Below are 18,927 nucleotides of genomic sequence, written 5' to 3'. Positions count from 1 at the left end.
TGGCTTTATTATTTCATTGGAAAAATGAAACAGTCCAAAGCCATTTCTTTTTGTTTTCCTTTTCCCCCCAGATCTCCTCATCCTCTTGATTTGTAGGTAGAACACAGGGGGCTTAGATAAGTGTGTGTGGGGGGAGAGGTGTTAAAATCTGTACTTCAGACAATACAATGAGGAAAATAATGAAGCATGTGAAAAAGGAAGATACCTACTTTATCTGATACATGTTTTAAAAGGACTGTGTGTGTGGTGGGAGCTGGACTACTAGTCCTGGACTAGCCAAGGCCTGCTGTAGAGAATCACATTTCATTTCAATTCCCCAGATGAAAAGGTGATGCTGGCTAATTTGAATCTAGACATTAAGACCCCATTTCAAAACTCAGAGTCAATTAAGCTCTCTTCTCTTCCCCAGCCCATGGGCCTTGGTTTGTTGTTATTAATCAGGAGACAGGGAAATCGCTTTCACCATAAAACTTGCACTTTCTTTGCTGGAAGGAAAACACTGATTTGATTTTGCATGATGGAAGAGGCTTTTATGCCTGTTGGACACGAGTGTGGGAATGCCTCCCAGAAGAGAGCTGTTTAGCACAGCTCCTATGGGCTAGGGTGGGAGAGACAGATTACTAACCGAGTAGTGGGGGTCCAGCTGGAGTTCCAGCTACAGTGGTGGATTCCATTCACTGGGACATATGTTAGCAGGCAGGATTCTCTCTCTGGAAGCCACACGTGGGCATGGGTTTTAGTGGTTTAGAGACTTAAGTTTCAGAAAGGCATATTTGAAATCTTTATAAAATAGATACTATAGTACTGGTCCCAAATGCTGGAGTGACTCCACTGTAAACTCTAGCCTTAGAGATCATGATTGCAGAGCACTGCAAAATTGCTTTCTGTGAGGGCTCCTAACTTGTGATCTCTGGTTTACGGGGAAAGGGTCCCTTTTCCCCCATGTACACATTCTGGAGAGATGAACTACTCTAGTTTTCACTCTTACAATGTTTTCCATTTTACCAGTGAATTATGCCTCCCACCATCCCTCTGTAGAGTATCTTTCATATAAGGGAAAACTGAGGCACCAAAACATATGATCTGCCCAAGATCACAAAGGATGCAAGTGGCAGAGTTACAGGGCCGAAACCAGGGTGGGGCGAGCAGGGGAGCCGCCCAGGGCGCAAACCTCTTGGGGAGAAAAATGATGAAAAAAACCAGTATGGGGTGCAAATATATTTGCTCGCCCTGGGCACTAAAATGACTAGATATGGCTCTGCAGCACCAAGCACGCTGCCATCCAGCGCAAGACATGAATCCTACGTGGCTCGCTCCAGGCCAGTGGGAGGGGCCAACTCTCACTGCAGAGCCCGAGTCAGGGTTTCTCCAGCCCAACCCCCCCACACATTAGTGCTGTTGAGAGCTGGGTCTGGCTCGCAGCAGAACCTGCCCTGCTGGGATCACTTGCCTGGGGCAGGCAGCCCCACTGTCCGGGCCTGTTCACCTCTCTCTGCTACCTGTCACACTGCCCACAGCTCTCTGACGACAGGATGGCACCGAGGAGCTTCGTGCATGTCGCGATGTAACTCCCCTGACCCCACCCCCACTGGGCAAGTGAGTGTGGTGTGGCCAGTGCCTGTCACTGGGGGCTGAGACACTGCCCAAGGCCCGCCCTGAACCAGTGACATCCCCGCAGGGCTGACCCCTGGGTACTACCACCGGGCTGATGGTGGCCGTGCCCCTTGTGAGCAGGAGCTGGCAACCTCTTGCTCCCTGGGCCGGCAGAGGCAGCCCCTCCCTCATGGTCCCCTGTCCAGGCCCTGCGCTGTGCTATGACTGCTGCCCTCCCCCCCCACACACACACACAGGGCAAGGGTGGGGCAGGGTTCGCTGACTCCTGCCCCCCATGTACACAGTGCAGGGGGTGGGTTCGCTGGCTCCTGTCCACACAGGGCAGGGGTTGGGGGCAGATTCGCTGTCTCCTGCCTGCACAGGGCAGAGGTTGAGGGCAGATTCATGGCTCCTGCCCCTCACGTGCACAGGGCTGGGGGAGGAGTGGTTTTGTTGGTTCCTGCTGCCCCTCACTCACAGGGCAGGGGGTGGGGCCAGGGTCACTGACTGCTGCCCCCACGTGATGGGAAGCGGTACCCCTTTTGCTAATGTTTTGTTTCAGGAGGCCCCGCTAGTAGCTGGTGAGCTGCAATGACCCCTGGGAAAAGTGGGGGTCCTCTGGCTGCTGTGCGATGACTGGTGCACTCTCTCTTACAGGTGTGTGGCCTCAGGGCAGGGCTGGCACCATGTCGGGTGTGCTGAGCATGCGTAGCAATCACACCGGCTTCCAGGGTAGCGTAAAAACCTCTGCCAGTGACTTCATCGTGACAGAAATTGATACCCTCGGGTGGCTGCTTAGTGAGAGCACAGCCGAGACTCTTCGTGCATTTGGTGACACGCCTGCAGCTCCAAACAGCTGCTGCCCACAGAGCCCCCGCAGGCCCTGGCCAGAGCCTCTGGAGCTGCACAGAGAAGAGGTGCTAGGCCCATTCGACAACCCCAGTTATGCTCCAGAAAATGGCCTGTCGCTAGCCAAAGGCAGCACAGAGCACATGGCTGGAGCTGCACCTGAAGGTGGGCGCCATGAAGCAGGTACATTGGACTCCTTGTTAGATGAGTCTGTGAATGAACTGTTGAATCAGTTTGCTTGTAACATAAAAGATGTGTGGGACTCAGAACATGATCCAGCCACTCATCCTGCTGAGTTCTCACTGGGGCCAGTCCTTGACAAGAGGAATCGAGCCGATTTACACAGCGCCATTAGACAGAAGTTTCCTTTCTTAATGACTGTTACAAAGAGTAATGAAATTATTGTCAAAGCAAACACTGATTACAAACAGCTCTGTCAACTAGTGTCTGAGGAGGAAGCATTTGATTTTTTTAAATTTTTAGATGCAAAACTGGAAAACTCTAAATTTTCTTTTAAGCCTGATGGGAATAAGGAGCACAGAAAGGCAGTCCACCATTTTGTCAGTCAGAAGTTTGGAAAACTTGTAGAAACAAAGTCGTTTTCTGTGACAGACTTTAATGGTCAGCAAAATGTAGCAATAATAGTAAGGTTTCGGGAGAAGAGTTGGTCAAGGAAAAGGCTGGCTGCTGATTGCCAGGAAAAACAAGATGTTTATACAGGTAAATATTTAATAATGTTTTATAGTTTCCTTGGTTAATTGTTTTATTATAATTGTTTTTTAAAGGAATACAGAGAGTCTGATTCTCTTCTCATTTACACAGGCATAAATCAGGAATAATTCTACTGAGGTCAGTGGAGTTAAATTACTGTAAAATTGGTGTGAGAAATGAATCCAGTTACCACAGTGAATTAAATAAATAGTGCAGTGGAAATGGCTGAAATACCCTCAATGCAACATCTTTCCCTGTGTAAATTGCATGCATTATAGTTTCTCATTTTAAAATAACTTGAAGAATTCTGGATGTTCTGTTAGGTGTTCCTAAACTTTTAGATATTAAAGCTCCACCGTTAATTGGAAAGGTTATAGCTCACAGTTTTATAATAAGACCAGATTTGATTTCTGATTTCATTTTTTAAAACCATTACTTTTTGATATGCAGAATGATGTTCCTGTTAGAAGAGTTGTTTGTAGGCCCAACATTAAATTCACAGACCGTCTTAGAAACGTTCAGTATGTCTTTTTTTTTTAATTGCTTTGTTTGATTGTTTTTATATGAAGATGAAGAGATTTGCATCTTCTGAGCACTGAAAATTCTGTTGCTTTTATGGCTGACTATGGTTTCTAGTAGCTGTAGTTTGAGCATCAGTTGTCATCTATATCTTTCTCTTCAATACAAATTTCCCCCCCCCTCTACCAATAGTTTAGTTTTGTGAACAATTGATTCTGTGGTTCTTACCAAATCCTATCCTGTTCTAATGTTAAAGAATAGCTGCTAGCCCATTCGTGATGACAGAGTTCCCGATAGAATTTAGAATGGTGGATTTCTAATAATTTTGAGATATTCGTTGCAGGTTTTACCCTTCGAAAAGAAAATCTGGAAACACTAGAAGCAATTAGCTATTTGTCTTCTGAACTTGGTGTGCTTCCTTCAGACTTCAGTTACACAGGCATCAAAGACAAAAAGGCCATCACCTACCAAGCTATGGTTGTGAAAAAAGTGACTCCTGAGAGGTACTAAAAACTTGGTTCCTCACATAGAGCAATTTCATCATTGGAATAGGTTAATAAATGTGAAAGCACCTTTTAATACCAATCTTATTATATTGGGCCATCTCCACCTATGTTTGAGACTGCTTAGAGCAGTTGTTTTGTGACTTAATGCTTTTGTTACTAAGGAATATCAGGTTTGACACTGGATTAGCCTTGGATTTTAAGGGGAAAAAAGTATATATTTTCTTATTCTTGCTTGTTGCGGAGAGCTGTCCCTCTCCTTTCCAATGATCTAGTGAACTAATCAGGGTGCAGCATCTGGGACACACTGAATATCAAAATCTACTTCTTGTGTCATCAGAAGAAGTTGCCCTGGGGGACAAAGGGGTGTCTTCCCTAGGGACATGCCATCACCCAGCACAGGAGAACCAGGTCAAGTTGCTCTCTCCTCTACTTCCTGGCATTGTCTTTCAGGGCAGCACAGTACTTGCCTGTTGTAAATATGTGGATGGAGAGGGTGCGACTTGCCATGAACCCCCTCTATCCCAAACTCCTAGTCCCTCTCTAAGTGAAGTGAAGAAAAGGAACTGCTACTGTAACCCAGCATGGAGAAAAGAGCCATGGTCACTGATGTGCCACCCCTTGCAACCTTGGGAAATGAAGAGTAGAAGCTGCATGTCACCCAAAAAGGTGACTGTGTCGTACAGCCCTTTCTCCTCAGAGAGTATGAATGACACATGTGAAGGCATGTGGGTGGATGCCCCACAAGACCAACAATAGTGATAGTTTTTCTCTGTAAGGGTTCTCTCCAGTATTACGTTGTCTCTGAAACAGCAGGTTCTTTCCCATGAGTGTGGGGATAGACAACGGAAGGCTTGAGGTAGCTTTAGTCCCTTCAGATTCCTCCGTGGTGTCATAAACAGGGCAAAATCTTCTTCTGTCACAAGTAAGAAAGGGGAAGCCAAAGAGGAACCTTGTTTTTCTTTTTTTAAAGAAAGAAATATTTTACCTTTAAAGGAGAGAGAAAAAGATTGGTCTTTTGTGTAGCTTGACCTTCCCTAATAACAGAAATCTGAAATTAAAATATCGCTTTAATGATGCATCTATCTTGAAACTTTGTGGGAAACTTAAACTTCAGGAGCTAGTTGCTGAATAAATATTTGGAACACCAGGGATTGGGAAATTCCTTTGGTACCACAAGAACATCTCTTCTTTGTGGTTTTAGTTCGATCCTGCAAATAATTACTACCAAATGTACGGCTTACTATCATAAATAGCACCGGTGGGACTTCAGCAGTAAACATTGCACTCAGTAATAAGCTTATGTAGGATTGTCATCTATGTCATAAATTCAAATATTAGCTAATTTTTAATTGCAGCTCAATTGAAAATGATCATCCTTGTATTCAAAATATTTATTTGATACTTCAGAAATATTTAAAAACACATTTGGTTGATTTGTGTTTATAGCCTTCATTGGTCAGTCACCAAAATGGAGTAACTTGAATATCTTAGAAGCATTCTCAAGGTTGACTGTACTGAATTTTTATTTCTCATTCTCATTGTTCTGATTCCTTAAAATCTGTTTTTCATCAAGAATAAAAGCTGTACTATAGCATTCTCTAAAACACAATTACTCTCTTCTGGTCAGCCTTATAAAAGCAAACCAGAGTATTGATTCTCTCCTTGGGTATGCATGCACATGCTTGTAATTGGAAACACAACTGACAGTTCAAATATTTGGCCTTTATATATAGCATCTTTAATCTTTCAGTTCTTTTACACTCATTCAAGTCAAGAGAAGTTGTGTGTGTGTATAAGAGCGGCAGGATTGAAATTGAATTTTGAGTAACATTTTTATAATCTACTTTAGTATATTGGGAAATGTAGATTTTTCCAGAGATGGCAAGCTAGTACTGTTTATGCATATGTGCTTATAGATTTAAATATCAATGCAAAATTTTACCTATTTATACCTATCTCATAGAGCTGGAAGGGACCTCGAAAGGTCATCAAGTCCAGCCCCCTGCCTTCACTAGCAAGACCAATTTTGCCCCAGGTCCCTAAGTGGCCCCCCCTCAAGAATTGAACTCACAACCGTAGGTTTAGCAGGCCAATGCGCAAACCACTGAGCTATCCCTCCCCCCTTGCTAATTTATTATTTATTGTTAGCTTTTAAGACCAATTGAAGCAGAATTTTACTATGGATAAATACTGCAGTTGGTAGGCCCTTAATAATCTGTATTTAAAGTTCCCTTATTGCAAAGCCAATTTCCTTGTGGCTCAGGACTAAGACCACAAGAAAATTGACTGCAAAAAGGTAAATACGGGAGATAGATTATTAAGGGCTTGATCCTGGATACGTTTACTTTAAAGCTAACAGAACTTAATATACTCACTCAGATCATTTACCTAGAGAGCACAACAAAACCAAACAAGGGAAAATATTATTTAATAGTGCTATTTGTACATTATTTAGAATTTACTTTTGTCCTAATTTTGGCAAATTGTTTCTTACTTACCTCCATATTTCCAAAATGCGAAGTACAATAAGATTATAAATTTAAACTGTATAAGGAGAAATTGTCTATCTGCAACGCATTTGTGAACTTTTTCTTTTTTCTTTGTTTCTTGTACCTTTTTCTGTAATAAGAGCAGTAGTTCTCAGACTGTGATCTGTTGACCACCAGAGAGCATTTACTGATGGTCTGCAGAGTTTTGTTTGGTCACATGATGCTGGCTACTTCTCCTTGTTTCCAGTTACTAAACTGCATTAAAGAAACTATAAATACTACTTAATTTTAGTAATAGTGGGGGGGAGGGGCAGTTATGGCTTTTCCCATTAAAGCAACTGCTGTAGTCACCAGAAAGATGTCATTCAATCACAAATAGGAGGGAAGATGGTCTATGTGATCATGAATTGGAGGGAGGTAGTCCATCAGACAATCTCTTTATTAAAACATGGTCCATATTATGAAAAATTTGAAAACCCCTATATAACATTAAATCCACCTGCTAATTTTTCACTTATAGACTCTTAAAACCTTCCATTAAACTAATTGTATTAACTTCTAAGCATCATTTGATAAGAGGTTAATTTCTAGATCACAAATTATTTTAAATGCTCAGTCAGTAAGCACGACTGTGACTTATTTCAAGTAAGACAAAGGGAAAACCTTTGAATGACAAGTATTTTTGAATCAGTTTTACACGTAATTAGTGCTGAAGCAAACAAAGTATTTGTGAAGGAAACTTTTTTTTTCCAGTTGGAATGTCTTATCAACAGTTCTTCATAAACTCCTAATTTATCATTTGTGTAGGTTGAAAGAAATTGGAAGCACAATTGAAAAAAAAGGAATGAAAGTGTATAATATCCATTCAGTGTGCCAGCACCTTAGACTCGGTCAGCTGAAGGGGAACCACTTTGATATAATTGTGAGAGATCTAAAACATCAGAGCAATGACTCTTCTGCAGATCTGAAAGAGAGAATATTTGAAGCATTTGAGAATGTTAAGGTAAAAGAGATGCCATGATTTCATTTTGAACAAGGAAATATTTTTACCTCATCAAAATTATCACGCTGCTTTTTTAGAACAAGATGGTTCTCTCATGCTACCTCTTACCCACAATCCACTCAGCTCTGGCAAAATTTCACTTGTTCTAAAATTTAGAAGCTATGTGCCCTTTGATGATTAGTCTCTGTGGCTCAACAAACCAGGAACAGAGCAACTTGCCAAAAAGGGAGGACAGTTAGTGAGTTCATTGTGTGCCACTGCTTTCTGGTCCCAGAGTAGTACAGGACAACAAATGAGGAATTTGACAGATACCCTGTATCTGTATGAACCAGAGCTGCTGAGGCCTAAGGCTGGCCCTGATGGAGAAAATTTGTATCTTCAGAAAGGTGATGCTCTTGACTTCTGACAGGAAGAAAAGGTAGAGTAATACCTGCCAACCAATTATAGACTTTGGCTGCATTAGCAAAAATGCAGAGACTTTTCATGGGAATGGGATGGGATAAATAACTGTAAAAAAAAATACCAGCAGCAGAAGAAGAAAGTGATAAAAAATTGATGGAGCCCTTTGTAGATGCTTTCCTGAGTCACTGAAAAAGCCACTGACCAGGAGCTCTAAGTGTCTCAGAAAAGTAGAAGGTCAGGAAAAAGGAAGACCTATTAGCTTATTTAGAAGTGTTTTATTTTACATTCATTTTTTTCCCCATCCCTCAGTCTTTCTAAATAATGGCCATAGTGCCAATTTTTTGCAAGATGATTAAACCAGGAATTAAAGACCAAATTGAGAAACACCCTGTCTCAAAAGAGTAATTACACTGAGGAAAATTATTGGAAGTTATTTTTCACAAACAAAAGAAATGTTCAGTTGTTGCTTTAATTTTCTTTTCTGTGCCCTTCCTTCTTTTGACTTCACAGTGCACAGAAGATGATCAACTGAGGTATTTTTGGGGGGGAGGAGGTGAGACTCTTCCTGAAAAATGAACATGGTCTGTATTTGGTCCAGTTTTATTAGACTTAACCTAATGCCAGACCATGAAAAGACTTGTTCCATTTAGTCCGGCTTAAGGATTTTATCTCTTAATTACACACATTGGTATATGCATCCTAAGGAAGATTACACCTATGTAGCTTCTCCAGTTATATATTTTTGAAAGGTAAATGCCCTTAAATTATTTCACATTCACATTGCTCTATGTGTATTTATTGGTTTCCAGAAAATTAACCCTCATTGGGTCACGTGATCGTAACCTCACTGGCTCCATTTTACTAACACAGGTAGTGGCCAGAAAAACACTAAGAAATTCTGATCCTCGCTCATCAGTAATGTCGTTGCTCTTGGGCTTTACTATAGTAATAGTTTTGCAGGCGGAGTCGTCCTGTGAAATAATATGAGTGTTTAAAAAATGCCCAGTATCAATTATTATTTGTATGTTTGTTTTGATGAGGCCATTGCTTGGTTTTGTACACAGTTCTTACTAAGACAAAACTCCCGTTGACTTCAGTGAGAACTTTGAATAAATATTTCTGGAGTTGCTCATGGAAAATACTCAACTCTTTGATGTGATCTTTAGTAGGATTCATCATGAAGTGATTCTACATATATATATGGAGAAAGATTCTGGTTTGGTTTGATTTCATGCTTATTTATTCAGCTTGCATGAGAGGAAGGATGGAGCCTTATGGTTAAAACAGAGGCGTGGGACTCAGAGATCTGGGTTTTTTTCCTGGCTACATTCTGTGTGTCTTTGGTTAGGCAGGTCATTAAGCACCTGATTTTCAAAGGTACTGAGCGCTTAAAGTTGCCATTGATATCATTTGGAGCTGTGATGTTTAACACTTCTAAAAAGTGGGCCCTTTTATCTCTCTCTGACTCAGTTTTCTCAGCTGTAAAATGGGGATACTTAAAGGGGTGTAATTAAGCTTATTTCATGAACGTTTATAAATTGCTGTATACTGATAAGTGTAAACTCTTGTCATTTTAGTATACGTTCTGATTGTAATAATGATCTGATTAAGAGTTGAAACGAAATTTACATTTGCCATATTTAGGCCCAGATTTTTAAAGATATTCGGGCATTGCTCTGCTCACCATTGCAAGGCCTAAGGCCCAGATCCTCAACAGTATTTCAGTGCTTAATTCCCATTGAAATCCTTTGAGGATCTGTGCCTTGGCAGCCTCTCATTGAAAGTCAGTGGAACTTAGGGTATGTCTACACTTGCAGAGTTTTTGCACTGTACGTTTCACCGGTGATAGGGAACCAGTGAAAGAAAAGCACTGGTTTGTGTAGTCACTTAATTCCTCAGGTGTCAGAGAGTGTTTACACTAGCAGTACTTCCATCGCGGATGAGAGCAGCGCTGTAGGGCAGCTATCCCACAGTGCACTGCACTCGATGGGTCTTGTGGGAAGGGGGGGGGTGAGCGGAAGGCATTCTGGGTCTCTGCTCAGTGCCCCATGATGCATTGCTTCATGTCCCAGCAGCCCCATTACTTCCTTGTTTCTTTCATGGCATTTTTTTTTTTTAAACCCCTGCTGTCTGGCTGCTTTACCCGCCACATCTACAAGCAAAGGGAAAGGGAGTTTCAAACTTCCAGGGGCTTACAATGGGAGGTGTGGATGTCCCTTTATCTGGCATCAGAGCAGCGGAGGTGCTGGCCAGAGTGGTCACTTTTGGAACTGTGGGATATCCTCCAGAGGCCAAAAGCTGTTTACACAGGTAGAACCTGTCTTCACTTTCACAACAGCGCAAAAAGAACAGCAGTAAGAGCTGTATGCCTCTCGTGAAGGTGGCTTTCTTTTTGCGGTGAAACTTCTGAGTTTCACCACAAAAAAGGCATTAACAAGTGTAGACGCTCCCGCAGTTTTAGTGCAAAAAAGGGACTTTTTACGCTTTAAATGGCAAGTGCAAATGGGACTTAGCTGTCTAAGTTACTTCTCTCAACGCTAAGCAGAGCAATACCTGAATACCTTTAAAAATGTGCACCTTACTGTTTTAATGAATATTTTATATGTTCATGTTTTAACCAGTTCATTTCTTTTTGATTGTAGACAAATGGTTTTGTAAACTACTATGGACCTCAGCGATTTGGGCATGGACAGAATGTTCAGACAGATCAAATTGGACTGGCTTTGCTGAATGAAGAAATGGTATAATTCACCTCATAATCCAAATTACTAGTCTACTTCTTTTCCATGGCTACAGTTGGCATGTCTGAGTCAATCATTGGAGGTTACCATCCTATTGAACGGTGATCTCCGTGTGTGACAGTAGTAGTGTGAGTGTTGTTGGAGGAGACTGCAGAACCAACTCCCACCATGAATTAACAATGTTGTGTCACAATCATGAATGTTTTAACATTTAAACAAAATGTTTAATTTTAACATAAAGCTTAAACATTATTTATTTTAAATAGAGTGGAAAGTAGTTTTCAGTGTTTTTGTGGGTATGTCACACTGCAATTGGCATATATAATATAATTTTACATAAAGACATCTGCTTTTAGTACTAGGCTCAGAACAATTTAAATCAAAAGCTCCTTTTTTCCAGTTTGTTCATGATGACAAGTGCTCTTTAACTTGTGAATATTCAGACTGTTGGACCGAGTACACTGGGAGAGATTTTTTTTCTTAAAATTTTGCAAGAATATTAAATAAGACCAGATCTAAAACCCAAACCCTTTAAGATCCCAGTAGATGTATCTGCATTTCTCAATACGTTATTGCTTCTCATTATCCCTTGATTACCATCCCTCAGCCAGTCTTCTTTCCACATAAGTTGTTCTTTGCAAGCCAATTTGAATTAATTTCTCAGATAATATTTCATTAGACATAGGTCCTGATTCTCCACTGTCATGTAACTTGTGTGACCGTTTGCACAGGTAAATTATCGCACAAGGTACGAGGCAGTAGAGAACGAGGTCCATGGTATCAGAAGTTATTGTTGAACTAGATATATAGGGTCTGATTCTTCTCTTCACTTACACGGATACAAATCTGAGAAACTTAATAGAAGTCAATATAGTTACACCTGCATGCAAAGAGAATTAAGCCCTTAGATCCCACTGGATGCTATCCACTAAAATAACTTGTGCTGTATGCAAAATTTTGGCAAGGTAGAAATTAACATTACTAGTTTGCTGCAGATTGGTAGTTGTTAAACCTCTTATCTTAGTTCTGATACCATTTTGATTGTAAAATTATTTGATTAAAATATATAGAGTCATTTTTTATTAAAAATGCTCAGGCACTTGCTCTGCTGCACTGCCTGGTGCAGATGGGGACAAATGAACATGAAAACAGGTGCTAATGGCCTGACACTGACAGGTGAGGGGAAAAGCAACTAGGGTCTTATATACGATGCAAAATACGTAGTTCCACTGGTAGTAGAAATAATGGAAGCTGTAATACAGACCATGCTCAGGTGTTTCTCTCACTGTATCATCTAATTTCATGTAGACACAGCCTAGGCATATCATTGTCCCCTCTGTGTGAGGGTGTGTAAGCCCCTCCATGTGAACATTGTATGGTTAGGCCTCTGGGCTTTGTTTGAGGGCCACGAGACAGAACCAGAGTGCTACTGTTTTAGGCAGCATGCTCACCTTGCAACCTGTTTCAGAGTAGCAACCGTGTTAGTCTGTATCCGCAGAAAGAACAGGAGTACTTGTGGCACCTTAGAGACTAACAAATTTATTTGAGCATAAGCTTTTGTGGGCTACAGTCCACTTCTTCGGATGCATAGAATGGAACATATATTGAGGAGATATATATACACATACAGAGAGCATGAAAAGGTGGGAGTTGTCTTACCAACTCTGAGAGGCCAGTTAAGTAAGAGAAAAAAAAAAACTTTTGAAGTGATAATCAAGATAGCCCAGTACTGACAGTTTGATAAGAAGTGTGAGAATACTTACAAGGGGAGATAGATTCAATGTTTGTAATGGCTCAGCCATTCCCAGTCCCTATTCAAGCCTAAGTTGATTGTATCTAGTTTGCATATCAATTCCAGCTCAGCAGTTTCTCGTTGGAGTCTGTTTTTGAAGCTTTTCTGTTGCAACTTGGAAGATTTCCAGCTGGAAACCTATAAAAAAATTAATACTCCCTGCATCATTAACTTCCCCTTTGGAGGTTTTGAAGGCTGTTCCCATCCCTTCCAAGGGGAGAATACAGTAGCCACTTGATTTCACACTTGTGACATTTTAGGACTTTCTTCTGTTGAAGGAGAGAATTTGAGCCATTGTGCTTAAGAAATGGTCAGTTTTGAGATGCTATATAGTATCCTACCACGGAACTGACATATGGTTGTCTTTTTCATCAAATAGGTAGTTACATTAAAACACAGTAACCTCATGTGTGTTGTTTTTTTAAAGGTAAAAGCTGTGAAGTTGTTTTTCACACCAGAAGATACAGATGATCCTGTAAACCAGGCAAAGAGATACTTTCTTCAAAGCGGTAAATTCCACATTTAAAATGTTTTTGTCGTTATTCAGAACATGCGTTTTGGGGGGTGAGGGTTTTGCTGCATACTGCCTGAGTTTCTCTCAGTTCTTCTGGTGTAAATCCGTAGTAATTCCATTGAAGTCAATGGAATTATACTGGTGGAAGTGATAGGAGGATCAGGCTCTGGGAGCTTGACTTAATAAGAACTGAGTAAAAGCCAAGCAAAGACCCTAGGATTTGGCCCTATACATTTTGCATTGAAGCCATTTTTAGATATTTTCTTTACTTTACATTTTCAACAAGTATCTTGTAGAGACAGCGAGTTTTAGCAATTAGTTTAAATTTAATGAGTTTTGAATAATTCTATTGTCACTTAAAATTATTTTTAATAGTCATAATTTTCATACAATTTCTGCTTTTGCCAGTAGCTGATTCATTCTTTTATGTAAACTCACAATACAATAAATCACTCCACCCTTCTTCAGAGCATTGAAATTTTGCGCCTCAAAATCTTCTGGGTTCTGATTCTCCTCTGCCTTGCACTCTATCTAATTATTTACACCTTGCAAGTGAGTGTAAAATGCTACCATCTCCCAAGTGCAGGGCAGTGGAGAATCTTTATTTCTGGTAGAGGCTTTCTATCTACATAGTGGAAAAGATATGAGAAGTTCCTAAAGACTGTTCTTCTTTTGTCCTCCACCTCTCTTCTTCTTTTGAATTATCATATTCTCTTTGATAGGGAATTACAAAGAAGTGTACAAAAGTTGGGAGCCCAACTGCAATTGAAACTGAATGAAAGTTCGGTGCCAAACTCTCTTATGTCCTTTGAAAATCACAGCCTTTGTTTGCAGCTTTGGCCATTACGTCTGTGTAATTGACTTTCAACTCTGCATCTCCCTCCACTCTCTCTCTCTGACTTACCTACTTCCTATCTTGAATTCCATTCTTCACTGAAACATATTTTCAAAAACGAATACCTGTCTTCTAAGTAAAATGCCCCGTTTGCCACATGTCTCTTTCTGCTGTCATTCTTCAGTCCCTAACTTTTCTCCCAGAGTCAGAAATCTTGAAGTCATTCTTGACCCCAAATCTCCCATGTCTGTAAATACGGTTATCACTGTATATTGCCAGAACAGCTAGGGTATGTGGCTTCAGGAGGTACAGATGTGCTTCATTTCACAGAAGAGAGCCTTTGAGTCCTTCTGGACTGTAGCTTGTTGTATGATGCATGAAAAGGCATTGATGTGAACTCTGAAAACAAATGCTTATCTTTTCCCAAAGCAAGAAATAAAAGGCTACACAAATGACTTCTCATCAGAGAAAATCTGGATAAAATTACGAAGGAAATATTAACGCAAAGGGGTACGTTTCTATCCAGGTTGAGACTCAGACTCCCTGTTGTCAAGTGCAGTTTGCACCTACAAAATAAAACAAGCACATTATTTTTTCCTACAAAATTTGTGCCCTTAAATGACTTGGTGCTTACTGGTGTAGATTTTGTGGGTGCTTCCAAAAGGGAGGTCCATCTTCTGACAATGTAGGCCTAAGTCTGAGTATCTCATATTTTTTGATAGGAGTGCACTTCTCATTCACGTGTTACTTATGTGGTGTAAGAACACCCTGCTAGCAATGATGTGATATGCTTTTATTTCTAAGGAACTAGAAACTCTTTGGACTGAAGTAATGAACATAGTAAAGCCAGTTTAATTTATATTTAATGTAAATTACAGAAAATGGAATTAATTAGCATAGGTTAAAAGGTAGATAAGCTGGAATTTATCTGACATGAGAAGTTAAAGACAGGGAATAATAAACAAAACAATAAAAAACAGCGTAAACAAATGAGTCTGACATCCTTTTCCTCGTCTGATTTAATTTATCCTTTTATTTAAGTTTTTCGCTTTCCAGCAGACTAAGTTTGAAAAGCAGATGGTTGTTCCAATGTTTATTTCTGTTTATTTCAGATGATGCAAAGGGAACCCTGGCAATGTTGCCCGAATTTAAAGTAAGAGAGAAGATGTTGCTTCGTGCCTTGAATCGCTATGGTGTAAACCATGAGGGTTGTATACGAGGATGGCTCAGCATTCCTCATTCCATGCGTATATTCTACGTTCATGCATATTTCAGTAAAATTTGGAATGAAGCTGCATCTTTTAGGTTTATGACCTATGGTTCAAAAGTAGTGGAGGGTGATCTGGTCCTCTCTGAAGAAAATGTTGATGAAAATTCTCTGAATGACAGAGTGAGTGAGTTTACAAAATATTTCTTGTAAAAGTTAACTTAACACACTTAAATAGCTTAAGATATAGGAGTTCTGCTTTTTATGTTTAAACATTCTAACCCATGTATGCTACTTTTACTACTTACCTTTGGCTAATGTGGAGTGGCTTAGCCCTCCCTCAACTCCCCACAAGTAGGCATACATGCTCTGTGTACCATAAAAGCTCTTTTCCGTCCTGACTGTTCATGGTATTCATGGCAAGAGTAGGAATGCATGAAGGTGTTTGTAGGGACCTGTACTTGGCCTGAATGGTTACACATACATGATGCCTCTAAGCTATTTTCTGTTACATCTTTCTGTGGATCTGGTCATGGAGGACCTAAAAGGCAGCCATCTTTCCCCTATGTGTCAGCACCAGTGTGGAATTTTTGCACTATAGTAATGGTGTGCACAATGGCCAGAATATCACCCAAATTGTTTAGTGGAAGAGTGAATTTCTTGTAGATATTTCTGTGAGCAAGAGCAGCTTAGCGGTCTCTGTAAATAACCTTCCAGAGCTCTAAAACAGTAGCTTCCTATGCTCGTTGTGATTTTGCCAAAATGTTATTAAAAAAAAGAGTGAGTTTAATAAACTGAATAGACCAAATTCAATGGAAAGCTGAGCTATCAAATTTAATATTAAACAATGGAGTCTGGTTCTCATGCTAAATGTGAATGTTACTGCATTAATCTTCTAGCATGAAATTACATTGGCACCATTAACTTGAGATGGGCAAGCATATTAGAACTATAGTGGTAGGTCCGTACATCAGCAGTAATTAACATTAGTTTTATTTAGTTTATATTTAATGCAAGGCTTTGTACTAATAAAATGATTACTTTGTGTTAAACACTTCTAATTTTTTGTTGAGTGAAACAATTTCTCCATGGAGTAGTCAAATGGCCTTAGAATTCTTGATTTTAATAGAGGGTGGGATTAATACAAATATGTGATTGGTTCATAATCTAGTTTTTCTACTGTTTGTCAAGCTATATATAATTTTTTAAAACATTTTATACCAGGTTCACATAGTAACTTCTCCAGAAGAGTCAGCTAACAAATATGCAATACATCAAGTAAGTTTGTTTGTAAAATCATGTTTAGGGGTTTATGAGTTAATGAAGATGAGTTTTTTGTTTTAAAAATAGATCTGATTAATTTACAGGTGCAGTTTTATGTCTCTTCAGAGTGCACCTTTATGGAAAATGGGCATAGAAATTAATCTGGACTCTCAGCAAACACAGAGATGAAAGTCTTCACTCATGTGTACTGAACATAAGGGCAATGTTATCTTGGTTGGATGTGCTTTTTTGTGCACTGTTACTGTCAATTGAGTGTTAGCAAACTACTAATTGTAGTTTTCTTGAAACATTTTATTTCAATCCTCCCGTGATAGGAGAAGCATGAAGAGTATTTGAAGGTCAGGGTATGAAAAGAGTGAAGATACGAGGGTTTGGAGACTTACAAAGAATACTAACATTTTCTCTAATTCTATATCTCAGAACAATCCAGAAAACAATCAGTTTGTTATGTTTGTAGTTGTTATTAGAGAACTGGCATTTTGACTGGCTTCTGTGCCTTTCAGTTTAAGCCTCAAATAACTGTCTTCCATAGCCTTGCTTGGGCTTTTATGGTGTGGAAGCGAGGTGGCTTCTTTGCAGAACCAGGCCCTAAAACATAAAGGAATTAAATTTTAAAGGGGAAAATGGTGGTTTTGTTTCAAAGACATTTGTGGCTCACATATATATATATATATATTTTTTTCCCCTTGAGGTGGTTCTTCCAATGGTTGGACACAGTATCAAGTATCCCAATAATAAAGTTGGGCAGTGGTACCATGAAAGGCTTGCCAAGGATGGGCTGCAGACATGCAGGTTCAGGGTGTCTGCATTACAGCTGAACACACCTGGATGCTACAGACACATTTTGAAATATATCCACAATCTGTCATATCATTTCTTAGAAGACAATGAAAAGGGAATCAAAACGGAAGAAGACAGTCACCTAAATGAATCTAAAGCATCTCTTCTTTTGTCATTTGACCTTGATCCTTCATGTTATGCAACTGTTTGTCTGAGGGAAATAATGAAATGTGACCTTTAGCATGTTCATAATAAAAAGTTACAGGAGTAACATAATCCATGGAGGTATTTTACATAGTTGTCTATAAAATAGGGAAAGCTAATCTTGTTCATCATGTACAGAATAGTTCAGAAAGAATTAATGAATAACTTAGGGTTTTATTACTTTGTTTTTAAAACTAAATTTATAATCCTGAGTACATTGGAGCCAAACAATACTAAACTATATATAATGTCATACTTAGAGAAGCCAAGAGCTGCAGGTCTGGCTTTTAACCAGTGATATTTGCACAAGCTTTACACCGCATGTGCAAAGGGGAATTCTGGAGAAAGGGGAATATGGTGAATGGTTATTTCCTCCTTGCCTTTTCTATTACCATATTAAGGGCTAGTTATATATTTGTTGCTGTACCTGACACACAAAGACAGCTTCTGCCACAACGCGTTTACAATCTAGTACTATTTGTCTACTAGGAAAGCTGCTGTATCATAGTGAATATCCAGGCCCGTTGAAACCTTGCTGAGTTCTAAGGCCCATTCATCCTCACCTGTTTTCACTATGCACTTGAACCCAGAGCTAAAAGGATATGTGAGGTGAGTAATAGTGCTTAGTCATCCTGCTGATTGTAGGACACTTCTTCAAGCTCACAGCATGATTGTCTTTCAGTCATTTCTGTACTGAAGAATTGAAGAAAAAAAACAGGCTCAAAATAAAAATCTATGTAAACGGGTAATTCAAGACCCAGGAGTGAGCATGCCTTTAATACACTTACAGAAGAGTGTTAATGTTTTTATTTCCTGACTTCAGGCAGTTTGCTCGTTGCTGGTCAAACCTGCTCACTGCACAAGCTTAAGGTTGTGAGGAAATCTTGCATTGATTGTCACTGGAACCTTGCCGTTATCACGGTTAAAAGTTATTTATAAAATTCTTCTGTGAAAGAAGTTTGTAAAAAGATGATATTGGCATGGAAGGGCAGAAAATTGAATAATAAACTAAGAAGCAAAACTATCACAAAAGCTTTGAGTTGCATATGTTATATTTAATCTGTAGATGGCACTGTGACTTAAAAATAACTAGTGGAAGATAACTACTTTGGCCATTTTTGAGAGAAGAGATATGTAAGTTACAAATGCTTCAATTTTCTCACACTCTGGTAAACACAACACTGATTTACTTTTGTCTGTGACCCCAGTCCTGCAATTCTTGCTCAATCCTTAGCAAGGCAAATACTCCAGGGTTGATTCATCACTTCTTTACACCAGTTTGACAGAAGTGTAATTCCAGTGATTTCAATGTAAGGTGTAAAAATGGTCATCTAGAATGAAGGATCAGGTCCCCACTGTCTTCAGTGAAACTTTTTGTCTTTGTAAGGCATAAGTAAGTATTGCAGGATTTGGCACTGAAGTGTCAGGTGGGAAATAAGCTCTTATGCCAGTAATATTTGCAGTGTTATTGTACACTAAATAAACTATTGTGACTATT

General features: G+C 39.7%; 1 protein-coding gene across 5 annotated transcripts in view; it reads left to right on the top strand.

The window, feature by feature from the left end:
• The window catches only part of PUS7L (pseudouridine synthase 7 like), a 21,596-nt gene extending 2,669 nt beyond the window's left edge, over positions 1-18,927 (top strand). For 3 of the 5 annotated variants that reach the window (XM_005297944.5, XM_005297943.5, XM_065557490.1), the window contains exons 2-9: positions 2,251-3,162; positions 4,016-4,175; positions 7,475-7,670; positions 10,715-10,813; positions 13,033-13,114; positions 15,067-15,344; positions 16,386-16,439; positions 17,137-18,927. In XM_005297944.5, the coding sequence (XP_005298001.3) occupies positions 2,280-3,162; positions 4,016-4,175; positions 7,475-7,670; positions 10,715-10,813; positions 13,033-13,114; positions 15,067-15,344; positions 16,386-16,439; positions 17,137-17,466 (2,082 nt within the window). In that variant the 5' untranslated portion in view covers positions 2,251-2,279 and the 3' untranslated portion in view covers positions 17,467-18,927. The remainder of the gene's footprint in view (positions 1-2,250; positions 3,163-4,015; positions 4,176-7,474; positions 7,671-10,714; positions 10,814-13,032; positions 13,115-15,066; positions 15,345-16,385; positions 16,440-17,136) is intronic. The other 2 variants (XM_065557505.1, XM_065557501.1) reach the window with 1 other exon arrangement.

This window comes from Chrysemys picta, chromosome 1 (assembly GCF_011386835.1).
Source record: "Chrysemys picta bellii isolate R12L10 chromosome 1, ASM1138683v2, whole genome shotgun sequence".
Taxonomy (NCBI): domain Eukaryota; kingdom Metazoa; phylum Chordata; order Testudines; family Emydidae; genus Chrysemys; species Chrysemys picta.
The sequence above is the reverse complement of the archived record's forward strand: the minus strand, read 5'-3'. Positions and strand labels throughout refer to the sequence as shown.